General features: G+C 45.5%; 1 protein-coding gene across 2 annotated transcripts in view; it reads left to right on the top strand.

Annotated features, from left to right (window-relative positions):
- Positions 1-13,559, top strand: part of ipo13 (importin 13) — a 51,837-nt gene that overhangs the window by 27,508 nt on the left and 10,770 nt on the right. For both annotated transcript variants that reach the window (XR_005051847.1, XM_036978289.1), the window contains exons 8-14: positions 4,353-4,494; positions 4,808-4,974; positions 8,623-8,743; positions 8,822-8,969; positions 9,709-9,890; positions 9,989-10,015; positions 10,465-10,599. Coding sequence is in view for 1 of the 2 variants with exons in the window: in XM_036978289.1 (XP_036834184.1) it covers positions 4,353-4,494; positions 4,808-4,974; positions 8,623-8,743; positions 8,822-8,969; positions 9,709-9,890; positions 9,989-10,015; positions 10,465-10,599 (922 nt within the window). In the remaining variant the exon portion in view is untranslated. The remainder of the gene's footprint in view (positions 1-4,352; positions 4,495-4,807; positions 4,975-8,622; positions 8,744-8,821; positions 8,970-9,708; positions 9,891-9,988; positions 10,016-10,464; positions 10,600-13,559) is intronic.

Below are 13,559 nucleotides of genomic sequence, written 5' to 3'. Positions count from 1 at the left end.
CACTCTATCTAGAGAACCATCGCTGCCTGTCCCACCCCACCCCACCCCACCTCACCTCACTCTATCTAGAGAACCAGCCCTGCCTGTCCCACCCCACCTCACCTCACTCTATCTAGAGAACCAGCCCTGCCTGTCCCACCCCACCTCACCTCACTCTATCTAGAGAACCATCGCTGCCTGTCCCACCCCACCCCACCCCACCTCACCTCACTCTATCTAGAGAACCAGCCCTGCCTGTCCCACCCCACCTCACCTCACTCTATCTAGAGAACCAGCCCTGCCTGTCCCACCCCACCCCACCTCACCTCACTCTATCTAGAGAACCAGCCCTGCCTGTCCCACCCCACCTCACCTCACTCTATCTAGAGAACCAGCCCTGCCTGTCCCACCCCACCCCACCTCACCTCACTCTATCTAGAGAACCAGCCCTGCCTGTCCCACCCCACCTCACCTCACTCTATCTAGAGAACCAGCCCTGCCTGTCCCACCCCACCTCACCTCACTCTATCTAGAGAACCATCGCTGCCTGTCCCACCCCACCCCACCCCACCTCACCTCACTCTATCTAGAGAACCAGCCCTGCCTGTCCCACCCCACCTCACCTCACTCTATCTAGAGAACCAGCCCTGCCTGTCCCACCCCACCTCACCTCACTCTATCTAGAGAACCAGCCATGCCTGTCCCACCCCACCTCACCTCACTCTATCTAGAGAACCAGCCCTGCCTGTCCCACCCCACCTCACCTCACTCTATCTAGAGAACCAGCCCTGCCTGTCCCACCCCACCTCACCTCACTCTATCTAGAGAACCAGCCCTGCCTGTCCCACCCCACCTCACCTCACTCTATCTAGAGAACCATCGCTGCCTGTCCCACCCCACCCCACCCCACCTCACCTCACTCTATCTAGAGAACCAGCCCTGCCTGTCCCACCCCACCTCACCTCACTCTATCTAGAGAACCAGCCCTGCCTGTCCCACCCCACCTCACCTCACTCTATCTAGAGAACCAGCCCTGCCTGTCCCACCCCACCTCACCTCACTCTATCTAGAGAACCAGCCCTGCCTGTCCCACCCCACCTCACCTCACTATATCTAGAGAACCATCGCTGCCTGTCCCACCCCACCCCACCCCACCTCACCTCACTCTATCTAGAGAACCAGCCCTGCCTGTCCCACCCCACCTCACCTCACTCTATCTAGAGAACCAGCCCTGCCTGTCCCACCCCACCTCACCTCACCTCACTCTATCTAGAGAACCAGCCCTGCCTGTCCCACCCCACCTCACCTCACTCTATCTAGAGAACCAGCCCTGCCTGACCCACCCCACCTCACCTCACTCTATCTAGAGAACCAGCCCTGCCTGTCCCACCCCAACTCACCTCACTCTATCTAGAGAACCAGCCCAGCGCTGCCTGTCCCACCCCAACTCACCTCACTCTATTTAGAGAACCAGCCCAGCGCTGCCTGTCCCACCCCACCTCACTCTATCTAGAGAACCAGCCCTGCCTGTCCCACCCCACCCCACCTCACCTCACTCTATCTAAACAACCAGCCCTGCCTGTCTCACCCCACCCCACCTCACCTCACTCTATCTAAACAACCAGCCCTGCCTGTCCCACCCCACCCCACCCCACCTCACCTCACTCTATCTAGAGAACCAGCCCTGCCTGTCCCACCTCACCTCACTCTATCTAGAGAACCAGCCCAGCCCTGCCTGTCCCACCCCACCTCACCTCACTCTATCTAGAGAACCAGCCCTGCCTGTCCCACCCCACCTCACCTCACTCTATCTAGAGAACCAGCCCTGCCTGTCCCACCCCACCTCACCTCACTCTATCTAGAGAACCAGCCCTGCCTGTCCCACCCCACCTCACCTCACTCTATCTAGAGAACCAGCCCTGCCTGACCCACCCCACCTCACCTCACTCTATCTAGAGAACCAGCCCTGCCTGTCCCACCCCAACTCACCTCACTCTATCTAGAGAACCAGCCCAGCGCTGCCTGTCCCACCCCAACTCACCTCACTCTATCTAGAGAACCAGCCCAGCGCTGCCTGTCCCACCCCACCTCACCTCACTCTATCTAGAGAACCAGCCCTGCCTGTCCCACCCCACCTCACCTCACTCTATCTAGAGAACCAGCCCAGCGCTGCCTGTCCCACCCCACCCCACCTCACCTCACTCTATCTAAACAACCAGCCCTGCCTGTCCCACCCCACCCCACCTCACCTCACTCTATCTAGAGAACCAGCCCTGCCTGTCCCACCTCACCTCACTCTATCTAAACAACCAGCCCTGCCTGTCCCACCCCATCTCACTCTATCTAGAGAACCAGCCCTGCCTGTCCCACCCCACCCCACCTCACCTCACTCTATCTAGAGAACCAGCCCTGCCTGTCCCACCCCACCTCACTCTATCTAGAGAACCAGCCCAGCCCTGCCTGTCCCACCCCACCTCACCTCACTCTACAGTGCCTTGCGAAAGTATTCGGCCCCCTTGAACTTTGCGACCTTTTGCCACATTTCAGGCTTCAAACATAAAGATATAAAACTGTATTTTTTTTGTGAAGAATCAACAACAAGTGGGACACAATCATGAAGTGGAACGACATTTATTGGATATTTCAAACTTTTTTAACAAATCAAAAACTGAAAAATTATTCAGCCCCTTTACTTTCAGTGCAGCAAACTCTCTCCAGAAGTTCAGTGAGGATCTCTGAATGATCCAATGTTGACCTAAATGACTAATGATGATAAATACAATCCACCTGTGTGTAATCAAGTCTCCGTATAAATGCACCTTCACTGTGATAGTCTCAGAGGTCCGTTAAAAGCGCAGAGAGCATCATGAAGAACAAGGAACACACCAGGCAGGTCCGAGATACTGTTGTGAAGAAGTTTTAAAGCCGGATTTGGATACAAAAAGATTTCCCAAGCTTTAAACATCCCAAGGAGCACTGTGCAAGCGATAATATTGAAATGGAAGGAGTATCAGACCACTGCAAATCTATCAAGACCTGGCCGTCCCTCTAAACTTTCAGCTCATACAAGGAGAAGACTGATCAGAGATGCAGCCAAGAGGCCCATGATCACTCTGGATGAACTGCAGAGATCTACAGCTGAGGTGGGAGACTCTGTCCATAGGACAACAACCAGTCGTATATTGCACAAATCTGGCCTTTATGGAAGAGTGGCAAGAAGAAAGCCATTTCTTAAAGATATCCATAAAAAGTGTCGTTTAAAGTTTGCCACAAGCCACCTGGGGGAGACACCAAACATGTGGAAGAAGGTGCTCTGGTCAGATGAAACCAAAATGGAACTTTTTGGCAACAATGCAAAACGTTATGTTTGGCGTAAAAGCAACACAGCTCATCACCCTGAACACACCATCCCCACTGTCAAACATGGTGGTGGCAGCATCATGGTTTGGGCCTGCTTTTCTTCAGCAGGGACAGGGAAGATGGTTAAAATTGATGGGAAGATGGATGGAGCCAAATACAGGACCATTCTGGAAGAAAACCTGATGGAGTCTGCAAAAGACCTGAGACTGGGACGGAGATTTGTCTTCCAACAAGACAATGATCCAAAACATAAAGCAAAATCTACAATGGAATGGTTCAAAAATAAACATATCCAGGTGTTAGAATGGCCAAGTCAAAGTCCAGACCTGAATCCAATTCGAGAATCTGTGGAAAGAACTGAAAACTGCTGTTCACAAATGCTCTCCATCCAACCTCACTGAGCTCGAGCTGTTTTGCAAGGAGGAATGGGAAAACATTTCAGTCTCTCGATGTGCAAAACTGATAGAGACATACCCCAAGCGACTTACAGCTGTAATCGCAGCAAAAGGTGGCGCTACAAAGTATTAACTTAAGGGGTCTGAATAATTTTGCACGCCCAATTTTTCAGTTTTTGATTTGTTAAAAAAGTTTGAAATATCCAATAAATGTCATTCCACTTCATGATTGTGTCCCACTTGTTGTTGATTCTTCACAAAAAAATACAGTTTTATATCTTTATGTTTGAAGCCTGAAATGTGGCAAAAGGTCGCAAAGCTCAAGGGGGCCGAATACTTTCGCAAGGCACTGTATCTAGAGAACCTGCCCTGCCTGTCCCACCCCACCCCACCTCACCTCACTCTAGAGAACCAGCCCTGCCTGTCCCACCCCACCTCACCTCACTCTATCTAGAGAACCAGCCCTGCCTGTCCCACCCCACCTCACTCTATCTAGAGAACCAGCCCTGCCTGTCCCACCTCACCTCACTCTCCTTAACTACTGACCTAGTTTACTTGGCTCTGTCCGTTTCTCTCACTTACTCTCTCGCTCCCGGTTTCTCTCTCTCTCTCTCTCAGAGCTCTTTTGGAGCAGGTAGAGCACTGGCAGGGTTTTCTGGCTTTGGTCAACATGATCATGTTCTGTACTGGGATACCAGGACACTACCCAGTCAACGAGACGACCAGCTCCCTCACACTCACTTTCTGGTACACACTACAGGTATGCACCCTAACCCCTGCACTGTAACCCAGTCACCCTACACTTTAACCCAGGACACTAACGTTACACCCTAACCCCTGCGCTGTAACCAAGTCCCCTACACTTTAACCCATGACACTAACGTTACACCCTAACCCCTGCACTGTAGCCCAGTCCCCTACACTTTAACCCAGGACACTAACGTTACACCCTAACCCCTGCACTGTAACCCAGTCCCCTACACTTTAACCCAGGTCACTAACGTTACACCCTAACCCCAACTACCCTGTTCAGAATACCACCACTTAACAGCACACACTTTCTCTCTTTCCAGGACGACATCATGTCGTTTGACTCTGAGAGACAGGCGGTGTATCTGCAGGTTTATAGACCAGTGTATTTCCAGCTGGTGGATGTTCTGCTGCATAAAGCCCAGTTCCCCTCTGACCAGGAGTATGCATCATGGTCCTCAGATGAGAAGGAACAGTTCAGGATCTACAGGTACGTGTGTGTGTGTGTGTGTGTGTGTGTGTGTGAGGATTTGCTGACAGGTCTATTGGTCAGCAGGTGAGTATGTGGGATTGTACCAGCCTGTAAGTTAAGTGGCAGCTGAGAGGGCACGGATGAAAACATTTGTCTGAGTAACAGATCATCAGATGCTCAGAAGCACATTACTAACAGCACAGTATGAAATCAAGCACTGCTGTTAGTCCCTGCAGAGTTAAATGGTGCCTTCTATTTCAAATGCTCCGAATACAACAGGTGTAAACCTTACAGTGAAATGCTTACTTATAAGCCCTAACTAACAATGCAGTTTTTAGTAAATACCTACAAAAAAAGTAAGAGATAAGAAAAACAAATAATTAAAGAGCAGCAGTAAAATAACAATAGCGAGGCTATATACAGGGGGTACCGGTGCGGGGGTACCGGTGCGGGGGCACCGGTGTCGTGGCAATTGAGGTAATATGTACATGTAGGCAGAGTTATTAAAGTGACTATGCATAGATAATAACAGTAACAGAGTAGCAGCAGTGTAGAAGAAGGGGGGTGCAAATAATATGGGTAGCCATTTGATTAGCTGTCCAGGAGTCTTATGGCTTGGGTGTAGAAGCTGTTTAGAAGCCTCTTGGTCCTAGACTTGTCGCTCTGGTACAGCTTGCCGTGCGGTAGCAGAGAGAACAGTCTATGACTAGGGTGGCTGGAGTCTTTGACACTTTTTAGGGCCTTCCTCTGACACCGCCTGGTATAGAGGTCCTGGATGGCAGGAAGCTTTGCCCCGGTGATGTACTGGGCCATACGCACTACCCTCTGTAGTGCCTTGCGATCAGAGGCCGAGCAGTTGCCATACCAGGCAGTGATGCAAACCGTCAGGATGCTCTCGATGGTGCAGCTGTAAAACCTTTTGAGGATCTGAGGACCCATGCCAAATCTTTTCAGTCTCCTGAGGAATAGGTTTTGTCGTGCCCTCTTCACGACTGTCTTGGTGTGCTGATTTCAGGTGTAAACCAGGAATGCAAATTGTCACATATTGGCAAAATTCGCTGTTTTGAATCCAAAATAGGTGACCTACGTGATCCGATGAGAAAATATCACTACTGGCTGTAAGCGAACGAGTGATTAGCGTTTGGAGCAATACTGGCTGCTGTATCCAAGGCTCAGCCAATCGTTTACATAACAGCAGAATGCAGCGCATAAAGTAACGTTAGCTAGCTAATGTGGTTAACTAGCTAACGAACTAACCAGCTATTTTTTAACTAATGTTTTCCCTCTACAGTATGTGGTTATTTTTCAGAATGAAAGAATTAAGTAAAAACGAGGCGTTGCTTGTTGTTAAACAAGTGGATTCAGGAATCCAGTGTAGCTGGAGCTGGGCCTGGCTTATTAAACTGGATGCCATTATAGAGTTGAAAGGAACACTAAAAACTTTCCCTCTTTCTCGCTTTTGCTGGCATATTGTAGAACAGATATACACTTTCTGCCTGTGGACAATGTAATAATGTGCAGTGTAGCCCAAAGATATTGTTTTGTTGTGTTGAACTTGACAGTAACACATGTGAGTGAGGGGGGTTATTACATGTTTTACTCAGTGAACGTTATCTTTGCACACATGTAGCCTTGTGCACTTGATAAATGTCTATAGTGGCCACTATAATAGAGCAAAAATAGAATGCCTGTTTGTTTGTTTCATTCTATTTCTAATTTAACCTGTCTACGATACTGGTTCCCAATTGGGAATCAACCCTCCCACGTTCAGCTGAAACGGTGGCGCATGGAACGCAAAAATATTCTTAAAAATATTTAACCTCCACACATTAACAAGTCCAATAGCTCAAATGAAAGATAAACATCTTGTTCATCTAGCCAGCAAGTCAGATTTCTAAAATGTTTTACGGCGAAAACATAGCACATATATATGTAAAACCACCACCAGACACAGCTCATTTCAATAGCCAAAACATGCAATCAACAAACGCAGGATTAAAAAATAAATCGCTCACTAACCTTTTGAAAATCTTCATCAGATGACAGTAATATGACATATTACACAGTACATATTTTTTTTTTTTCAATAATATGCCATTTATATCCATAAATGTCCATTTACAGTGAGTTCACCTTCAGAAATTACTCAAAAATGCCCGCAGGAAATCTATGTAGCGCGGCAAGATAACGTAAATAGACGACATAAACTTTGACTAAATATACATGTTCTACATATAGTTAGAAAGATACACTGCTTCTTTATGCAACCGCTGTGTTAGATTTATTTTTAACTTTACAGAAATCGCACACTATTCCATATGCTGAGACAGCGCTCAGTTCCAAGCTACATTTCCACGTAATGTTGGAGTCAACAGAAACACAGATTTAAGCATAAATATTCCCTTACCTTCGATGGTCTTCGTTCAGAATGTTCTGGAAGGCTTCATACTTACCCAATACATTGTTTGGTTTCAAGTCTTGCGTCTTTGTATTAGCTACTGCTAATAACATCAGCTGAAATGCACCCAAAACGTCCTCTGGTCCGGAAAAGTTGCGCATCAAAACTTCTAAATTACACATTATATGTCGACTAAACAGGTCAAACTAAGTGCAGAAGCAAGCTTTATGATGTTTTAGACACGCAAAACAAACTTCAATTCAATCGGCCATCGTCTGCCCTTCTCTTGAGTGCTGGAAACAAAGGAATGGCTGGGACCAATTCGCTCCCATACGCACAGCCTATTCTCTCATTGCACGCACTAATTTCACTCCCATAGGGTCAATTCTCGCGGGATTTGAACGATTCAAAGCTCTAATGAAAGAGGACATCTAGCGAGGACATCTAGACATCGAGGACATCTAGACATCTATCTAGAAGAGATAGAAAGTGTCCCCAGAATCATAGCTGGTTGGGAAGGATGGGGGCCATGACGTCAAAGTTGCTCCAACTTTCATGGCCACAAAAACTAGTTTGGAAGAATGCCTGCCCTGTGAGTTCTGCTATACTTACAGACATAATTCCAACGGTTTTAGAATCTTTAGAGTGTTTTCTATCCAATAATAATTTTTATTTGCATATATTAGCAATTTTTGACAGATTTTTTTTCCAGTTTACTAGGGGTACCCAATCTCTCCAAAGGGGGCGTATGTCTGCCATATCCTTAACAGGTTTTAAGATGTTTTTTTTCCCCCCAAGTGCAATATGTATGTGTGGTCACAAGCATTCAATTATAAAGGCTGTCATGGCTAACTGTAATATCAGTGTATTGTTTTTTTTCTCAAGACTTGAGTGTCATTTGCAGTAAAGTCTAGGCAACAAATAACATTGGATTGCTTTCTTTACATTTTTTTGCTGTGTGTTAGGTTCACAGTAACCACGTTTTATTTTACACACAGAGACTGATCATGTAGGTCATATTATTTGTTTAATTAGTTAAAGCCTGCATTTCCCCCGAGCAGGGACTTTTTGTATGTTTCAATGCAACAACAAAAAAAGTATCACTAGTTTGCATCCCTGGCAACACATGATTTGTACATGTTAACTCAATAGAAAAAAGCAGTGGACTAAAAAAGGAACCTTGTAAACACACCACTTTCCCCCATAGTATTGATAGTTCCACCTCTATAACAAAACCTTGCCTTCTGTTGGTAACACGTGTGTTCCAGGGTGGATATCTCCGACACTCTGATGTATGTGTATGAGATGCTAGGAGCTGAGCTGCTCAGTAACCTGTATGAGAAACTAGGACGAATACTGACCAACACAGAACAACCCTCATCATGGCAGGTACAGTGTGTACACACACACACACACACACACACACTGAACACCCACGCACTGTCTGAAGCCGTTTGTCTCTTCCAGCATACAGAAGCGTTGTTATATGGGTTCCAGTCGATAGCGGAGACAATAGATGTCAACTACTCTGATGTCATCCCAGGCCTGATTGGACTCATCCCCAGAATTAGCATCAACAACATCCAACTGGCCGACACCGTTATGTTCACTATAGGTATTGATACGGTCATAGCTGTCATTTCTTTGTGTCTTGTTCATCCAGGGAATCACAAGGAGAAACAAAAAATTGGACAGGAAAAGTGTCAGGATTCACCTAGCTGTCATGATTTGGGGCTGTACAAATGTTTGATGTATTAGAATAATTGATTATGCTTATGTTATATTAATAGAAGGGGATGGGTTATAAGGTTTTAGAATTGTTCCACATTTGTTTTCTCATTCACTCAATCAATGTATGACTAAGACAGAACTCTGCAGGGGAGTGAAGGAGATAAGACTAGGTCAACATTCCACAATAAATCAACTTTGGGGGAAGGGGACATTTACTGCTAAGTGTTTAGCTAACAATAAAGGCCCTGTTTATACAGCTTTGTAGGCCTGGTTTTGGTCCCAGGAGTAGAGGATGATGATGTAGGCAGTGACATCACCAGGGCGCGACTTGGGGTTTAATAAAACCACTTGGAGACCTTTTGTTGCATGCAGAACTTACTCAGAAACATGCGTGCTATGTTCTTGTTTGTCAACTTCTGTCTGCAATTGCATGAATAAAGGTTTTTGAATGATTTAATTAAAGATATTGTCATAATGCTAATTTCAACAATGAACCAATGATTGACAAAGGACGACGTAAGGAACGAACCCTAACAAAAGCATCAGACTCCTTTGTTTGTCTCCTGTAGCATAGTGTTACTGTCTTAAATTCTTTCATCCACTGTGTTCCTCCCTCCCTGTAGGAGCTCTAGCAGAGTGGTTGGCAGACCACCCGGTTATGTTGAGTAGTGTTTTACCTCTAGTACTCCAGGCCTTGGGGAACCCAGACCTCTCTGTCTCCTCTGTCTCCACACTCAAGAAGATCTGCAGAGAATGCAAATTCGACCTGCCGCCCTACGCTACAAATATAGTGGCTGTATCACAGGTTTGTGTGTGTGCTGTATATCACATTTCATGTTTTATTACATTTGCGTCAATATAAATAATTCTACTGATACATCTGCTATCCTCTCTTCTTCACAGGAGGTGCTGATCAAGCAGATTCACAAGGTCAGTTCTAGTCCTGTCTGTAAATAATGCAAGCCAAAATCCCAATGTGCCAACTCACTGGACCCACTCTAAACATGTATAATGAAAGTCTGGGACAGTGTCAAAATTCAAATAACTTTATTATCTGCGCATTTACTACATGCAACAATGAGCGTATTCAATAAAATAAAATTTAGCACAGGAAGTTTACACCAGACAATAGAATGAGTCAGCCCATTCTGTCATGAAAACAAAGAGCAAGGTTAGAGCTGGTGACAAGACTGATGGATGGCAGCTAGCAAGACAGCACTTACACAAAGAGTCACATTATCTTTCAAAGGCCTGGAAATGTATAATGTTCTCTCTCCCTCCTTCCTCTCTCTCTTCCTCCCTCTTCCTCTCTCCCCTCTTCCTCCTCCTCCTCTCTCTTCCTCACTCTACCTCTCCTCCCTTCCTCTCTCCCATTTCAGACCAGTCAGTGTATGTGGCTGATGCAGGCCTTGGGCTTCCTGCTGTCTGCTCTGCCTGTGGAGGAGATACTGAGGAACCTGCACTCCCTCATTACACCCTACATACAGCAACTTGAGAAACTAGCGGATGAGACGGTACACACACACAACACACACTGTGGTAACTGTTAAAGTGGCATACTTTCCTCTATTGGACTGGGGCCATATGAACAGACCTTGTGTCTGCATGGATGCAACACTCTCTCTCTCTCTCTCTCTCTCTCTCTCTCTCTCTCTCTCTCTCTCTCTCTCTCTCTGTCTCTCTCTGTCTCTCTCTGTCTCTCTCTGTCTCTCTCTGTCTCTCTGTCTCTCTCTCTCTCTCTGTCTCTGTCTCTGTTGGACTGTGTCCATATGAACAGTTGAACATTTCTCTGTGGGACCAGATTGGCTTCATCACTAAGCAATGGGCTACTGAATCACAGGGACATAAGACACACCCACTCTGACACAGCACACACACACACACACACACACCAGATTCTTACTTTATTAAATGTCACATCTAATGAATCTGGGCCTTCATATAGGAGCTAAAAATAGGGTTTTGACATTTTCTTAAAATAAGGAGCTGACATTAACTAAAAATAAGGATGTGACATTATCAGTGTTGAATTAGTCTCTCTCCCCTGATCTATTGTTCTGGAGTCAGCAGAGACCTGAGTGTCTGGGTGAAAAGAGATGTCAGTTCAAATGAAGAGTTTCATCTCTCTCTCTCTCTCTCTCTCTCTGTGTCTCTGTGTGTCTCTCTCTCTCTCTCTGGGGCTATATTGACATGGGAAATATATGTTAACATTGCCAAAGCATGTGAAGTAGATAATATACAAAAGTGTTATAAACGATAACAATGAACAGTAAACATTACACTCACAGAAGTTCCAAAATATTAAAGACATTACACATGTCGTATTATGTACAGTTGAAGTCAGTTTATATACACTTAGGTTGGAGTCATTAAAATTTGGTTTTCAACCACTCCACAAATGTCTTGGTAACAATCTATAGTTTTGGCAAGTTGTTTAGGACATCTACTTTGCGCATGACACAAGTAATTTTTCCAACAATTGTTTACAGACAGATTATTTCACTTATGATTCACTGCATCACAATTCCAGTGGGTCAGAAGTTTACAAACACTAAGTTGACTGTGCCTTTAAACATCTTGGAAAATTCCAGAAAATTGTCATTGCTTTAGAAGCTTCTGACAGGCTCATTGACATAATTTGAGTCAATTGGAGGTGTACCTGTGGATGTATTTCAAGGCCTACCTTCAAACTCAGTGCCTCTTTGCTTGACATCATGGGAAAATCAAAAGAAATCAGCCAAGACCTCAGAAGAAAAATTGTAGACCTCCAGAAGTCTGGTTCATCATTGGGAGCAATTTCCAAACGCCTGAAGGTACCACGTTCATCTGTACAAGCAATAGTACGCAAGTATAAACACCATGGGACCACGCAGACGTCATACCGCTCAAGAAGGAGACGCGTTCTGTCTCCTAGAGATGAACTTACTTTGGTGGCTATGCTATACTAACTGAGTTTGTACATCGTCAAAGCTTTCCTTAAGTTTGGGTCAGTCAGTGGTCAGGTATTTTGCCACTGTGTACTCTCTGTTTAGGGCCAAACAGCAATCTAGTTTGCTATGTTTTTTTGTGAATTCTTTCCAATGTGCCAAGCAATTATCTTTTTGATTTCTCATGATGTGGTTGGGCCTAATTGTGTTGCTTTCCTGGGGCTCTGTGGGGTGTGTTTGTGAACAGAGCCCCAGGACCAGCTTGCTTAGGGTACTCTTCTCCAGATTCATCTCTCTGTAGGTGACGGCTTTGTTATGGAAGGTTTGGGAATTGCTTCCTTTTAGGTGGTTGTAGAATTGAACGTCTCTTTTCTGGATTTGTATAATTAGTGGGTATCGATCTAATTCTGCTCTGCATGCATTATTTGGTGTTTTACGTTGTACACTGAGGATATTTTTGCCGTATTCTCCATGCAGTCTCAATTTGGTGTTTGTCCCATTTTGTGAATTCTTGGTTGGTAGCGGACCCCAGACCTCACAACCATAAAGGGCAATGGGTTCTATAATCGATTCAAATATTTTTAGCCAGGTCCTAATTGGTATGTTGAACTTTATGTTCCTTTTGATGACATAGAATGCCCTTCTTGCCTTGTCTCTCAGATCGTTCACAGATTTGTGGAAGTTACCTGTGGCGCTGATGTTTAGGCCAAGGTATGTATAGTTTTTTGTGTGCTCTGGGGCAACGGTGTCAAGATGGAATTTGTGGTCCTGGCGACTGGACCTTTTTTGGAAGACCATTATTTTGGACTTACTGAGATTACTGTCAGGGCCCAGGTCTGGCAGAATATCTAGGTGCTGCTGTTGGCCCTCCTTGGTTGTTGACAGAAGCACCAGATCATCAGCAAATGGTAGACATTTGACTTCAAATTCTAGTAGGGTGAGGCCGGGTGTTGCAGACTGTTCTAGTGCTTCTGTCAACAACCAAGGAGAAGTGATTTTTATGTTGAAGAGAGTGGGGCTTAAGCTGCACTCCTGTCTCACCCCACAGCCCTGTGGGAAGAAATGTGTGTTTTTTGCCTATTTTAACCGCACACGGATTTTATGATGTTGTTGTATGTTTTTCCCCCAACACCACTTTCCATCAATTTGTATAGCAGACCCTCACGACAAAAATTGTGTCGAAGGCTATTTTGAAGTCCACAAAGCATGAGAAGACTTTGCCTTTGTTTTGGTTTGTTTGTTTGTTTGTCAATTAGGGTGTGCAGGGTGAATACGTGGTCTGTCATACGATAATGTGGTAAAAATCCAATTTGACATTTGCTCAGTACATTGTTTTCACTGAGGAAATGTACTAGTCTGCTGTTAATGATAATGCAGAGGATTTTCTCAAAGTTGCTGTTGACGCATATCCCACGGTAGTTATTGGGGTCAAATTTGTCTCCATTTTTGTGGATTGAGGTGATCAGTCCTTGGTTCCAAATATTGGGGAAGATGCCAGAGCTAAGGATGATGTTAAAGAGTTTTAGTATAGCCAATTGGAATTTGTT

This window comes from Oncorhynchus mykiss, chromosome 5 (assembly GCF_013265735.2).
Source record: "Oncorhynchus mykiss isolate Arlee chromosome 5, USDA_OmykA_1.1, whole genome shotgun sequence".
Lineage (NCBI taxonomy): Eukaryota > Metazoa > Chordata > Actinopteri > Salmoniformes > Salmonidae > Oncorhynchus > Oncorhynchus mykiss.
This window is presented reverse-complemented; position numbering and strand designations above follow the sequence as displayed.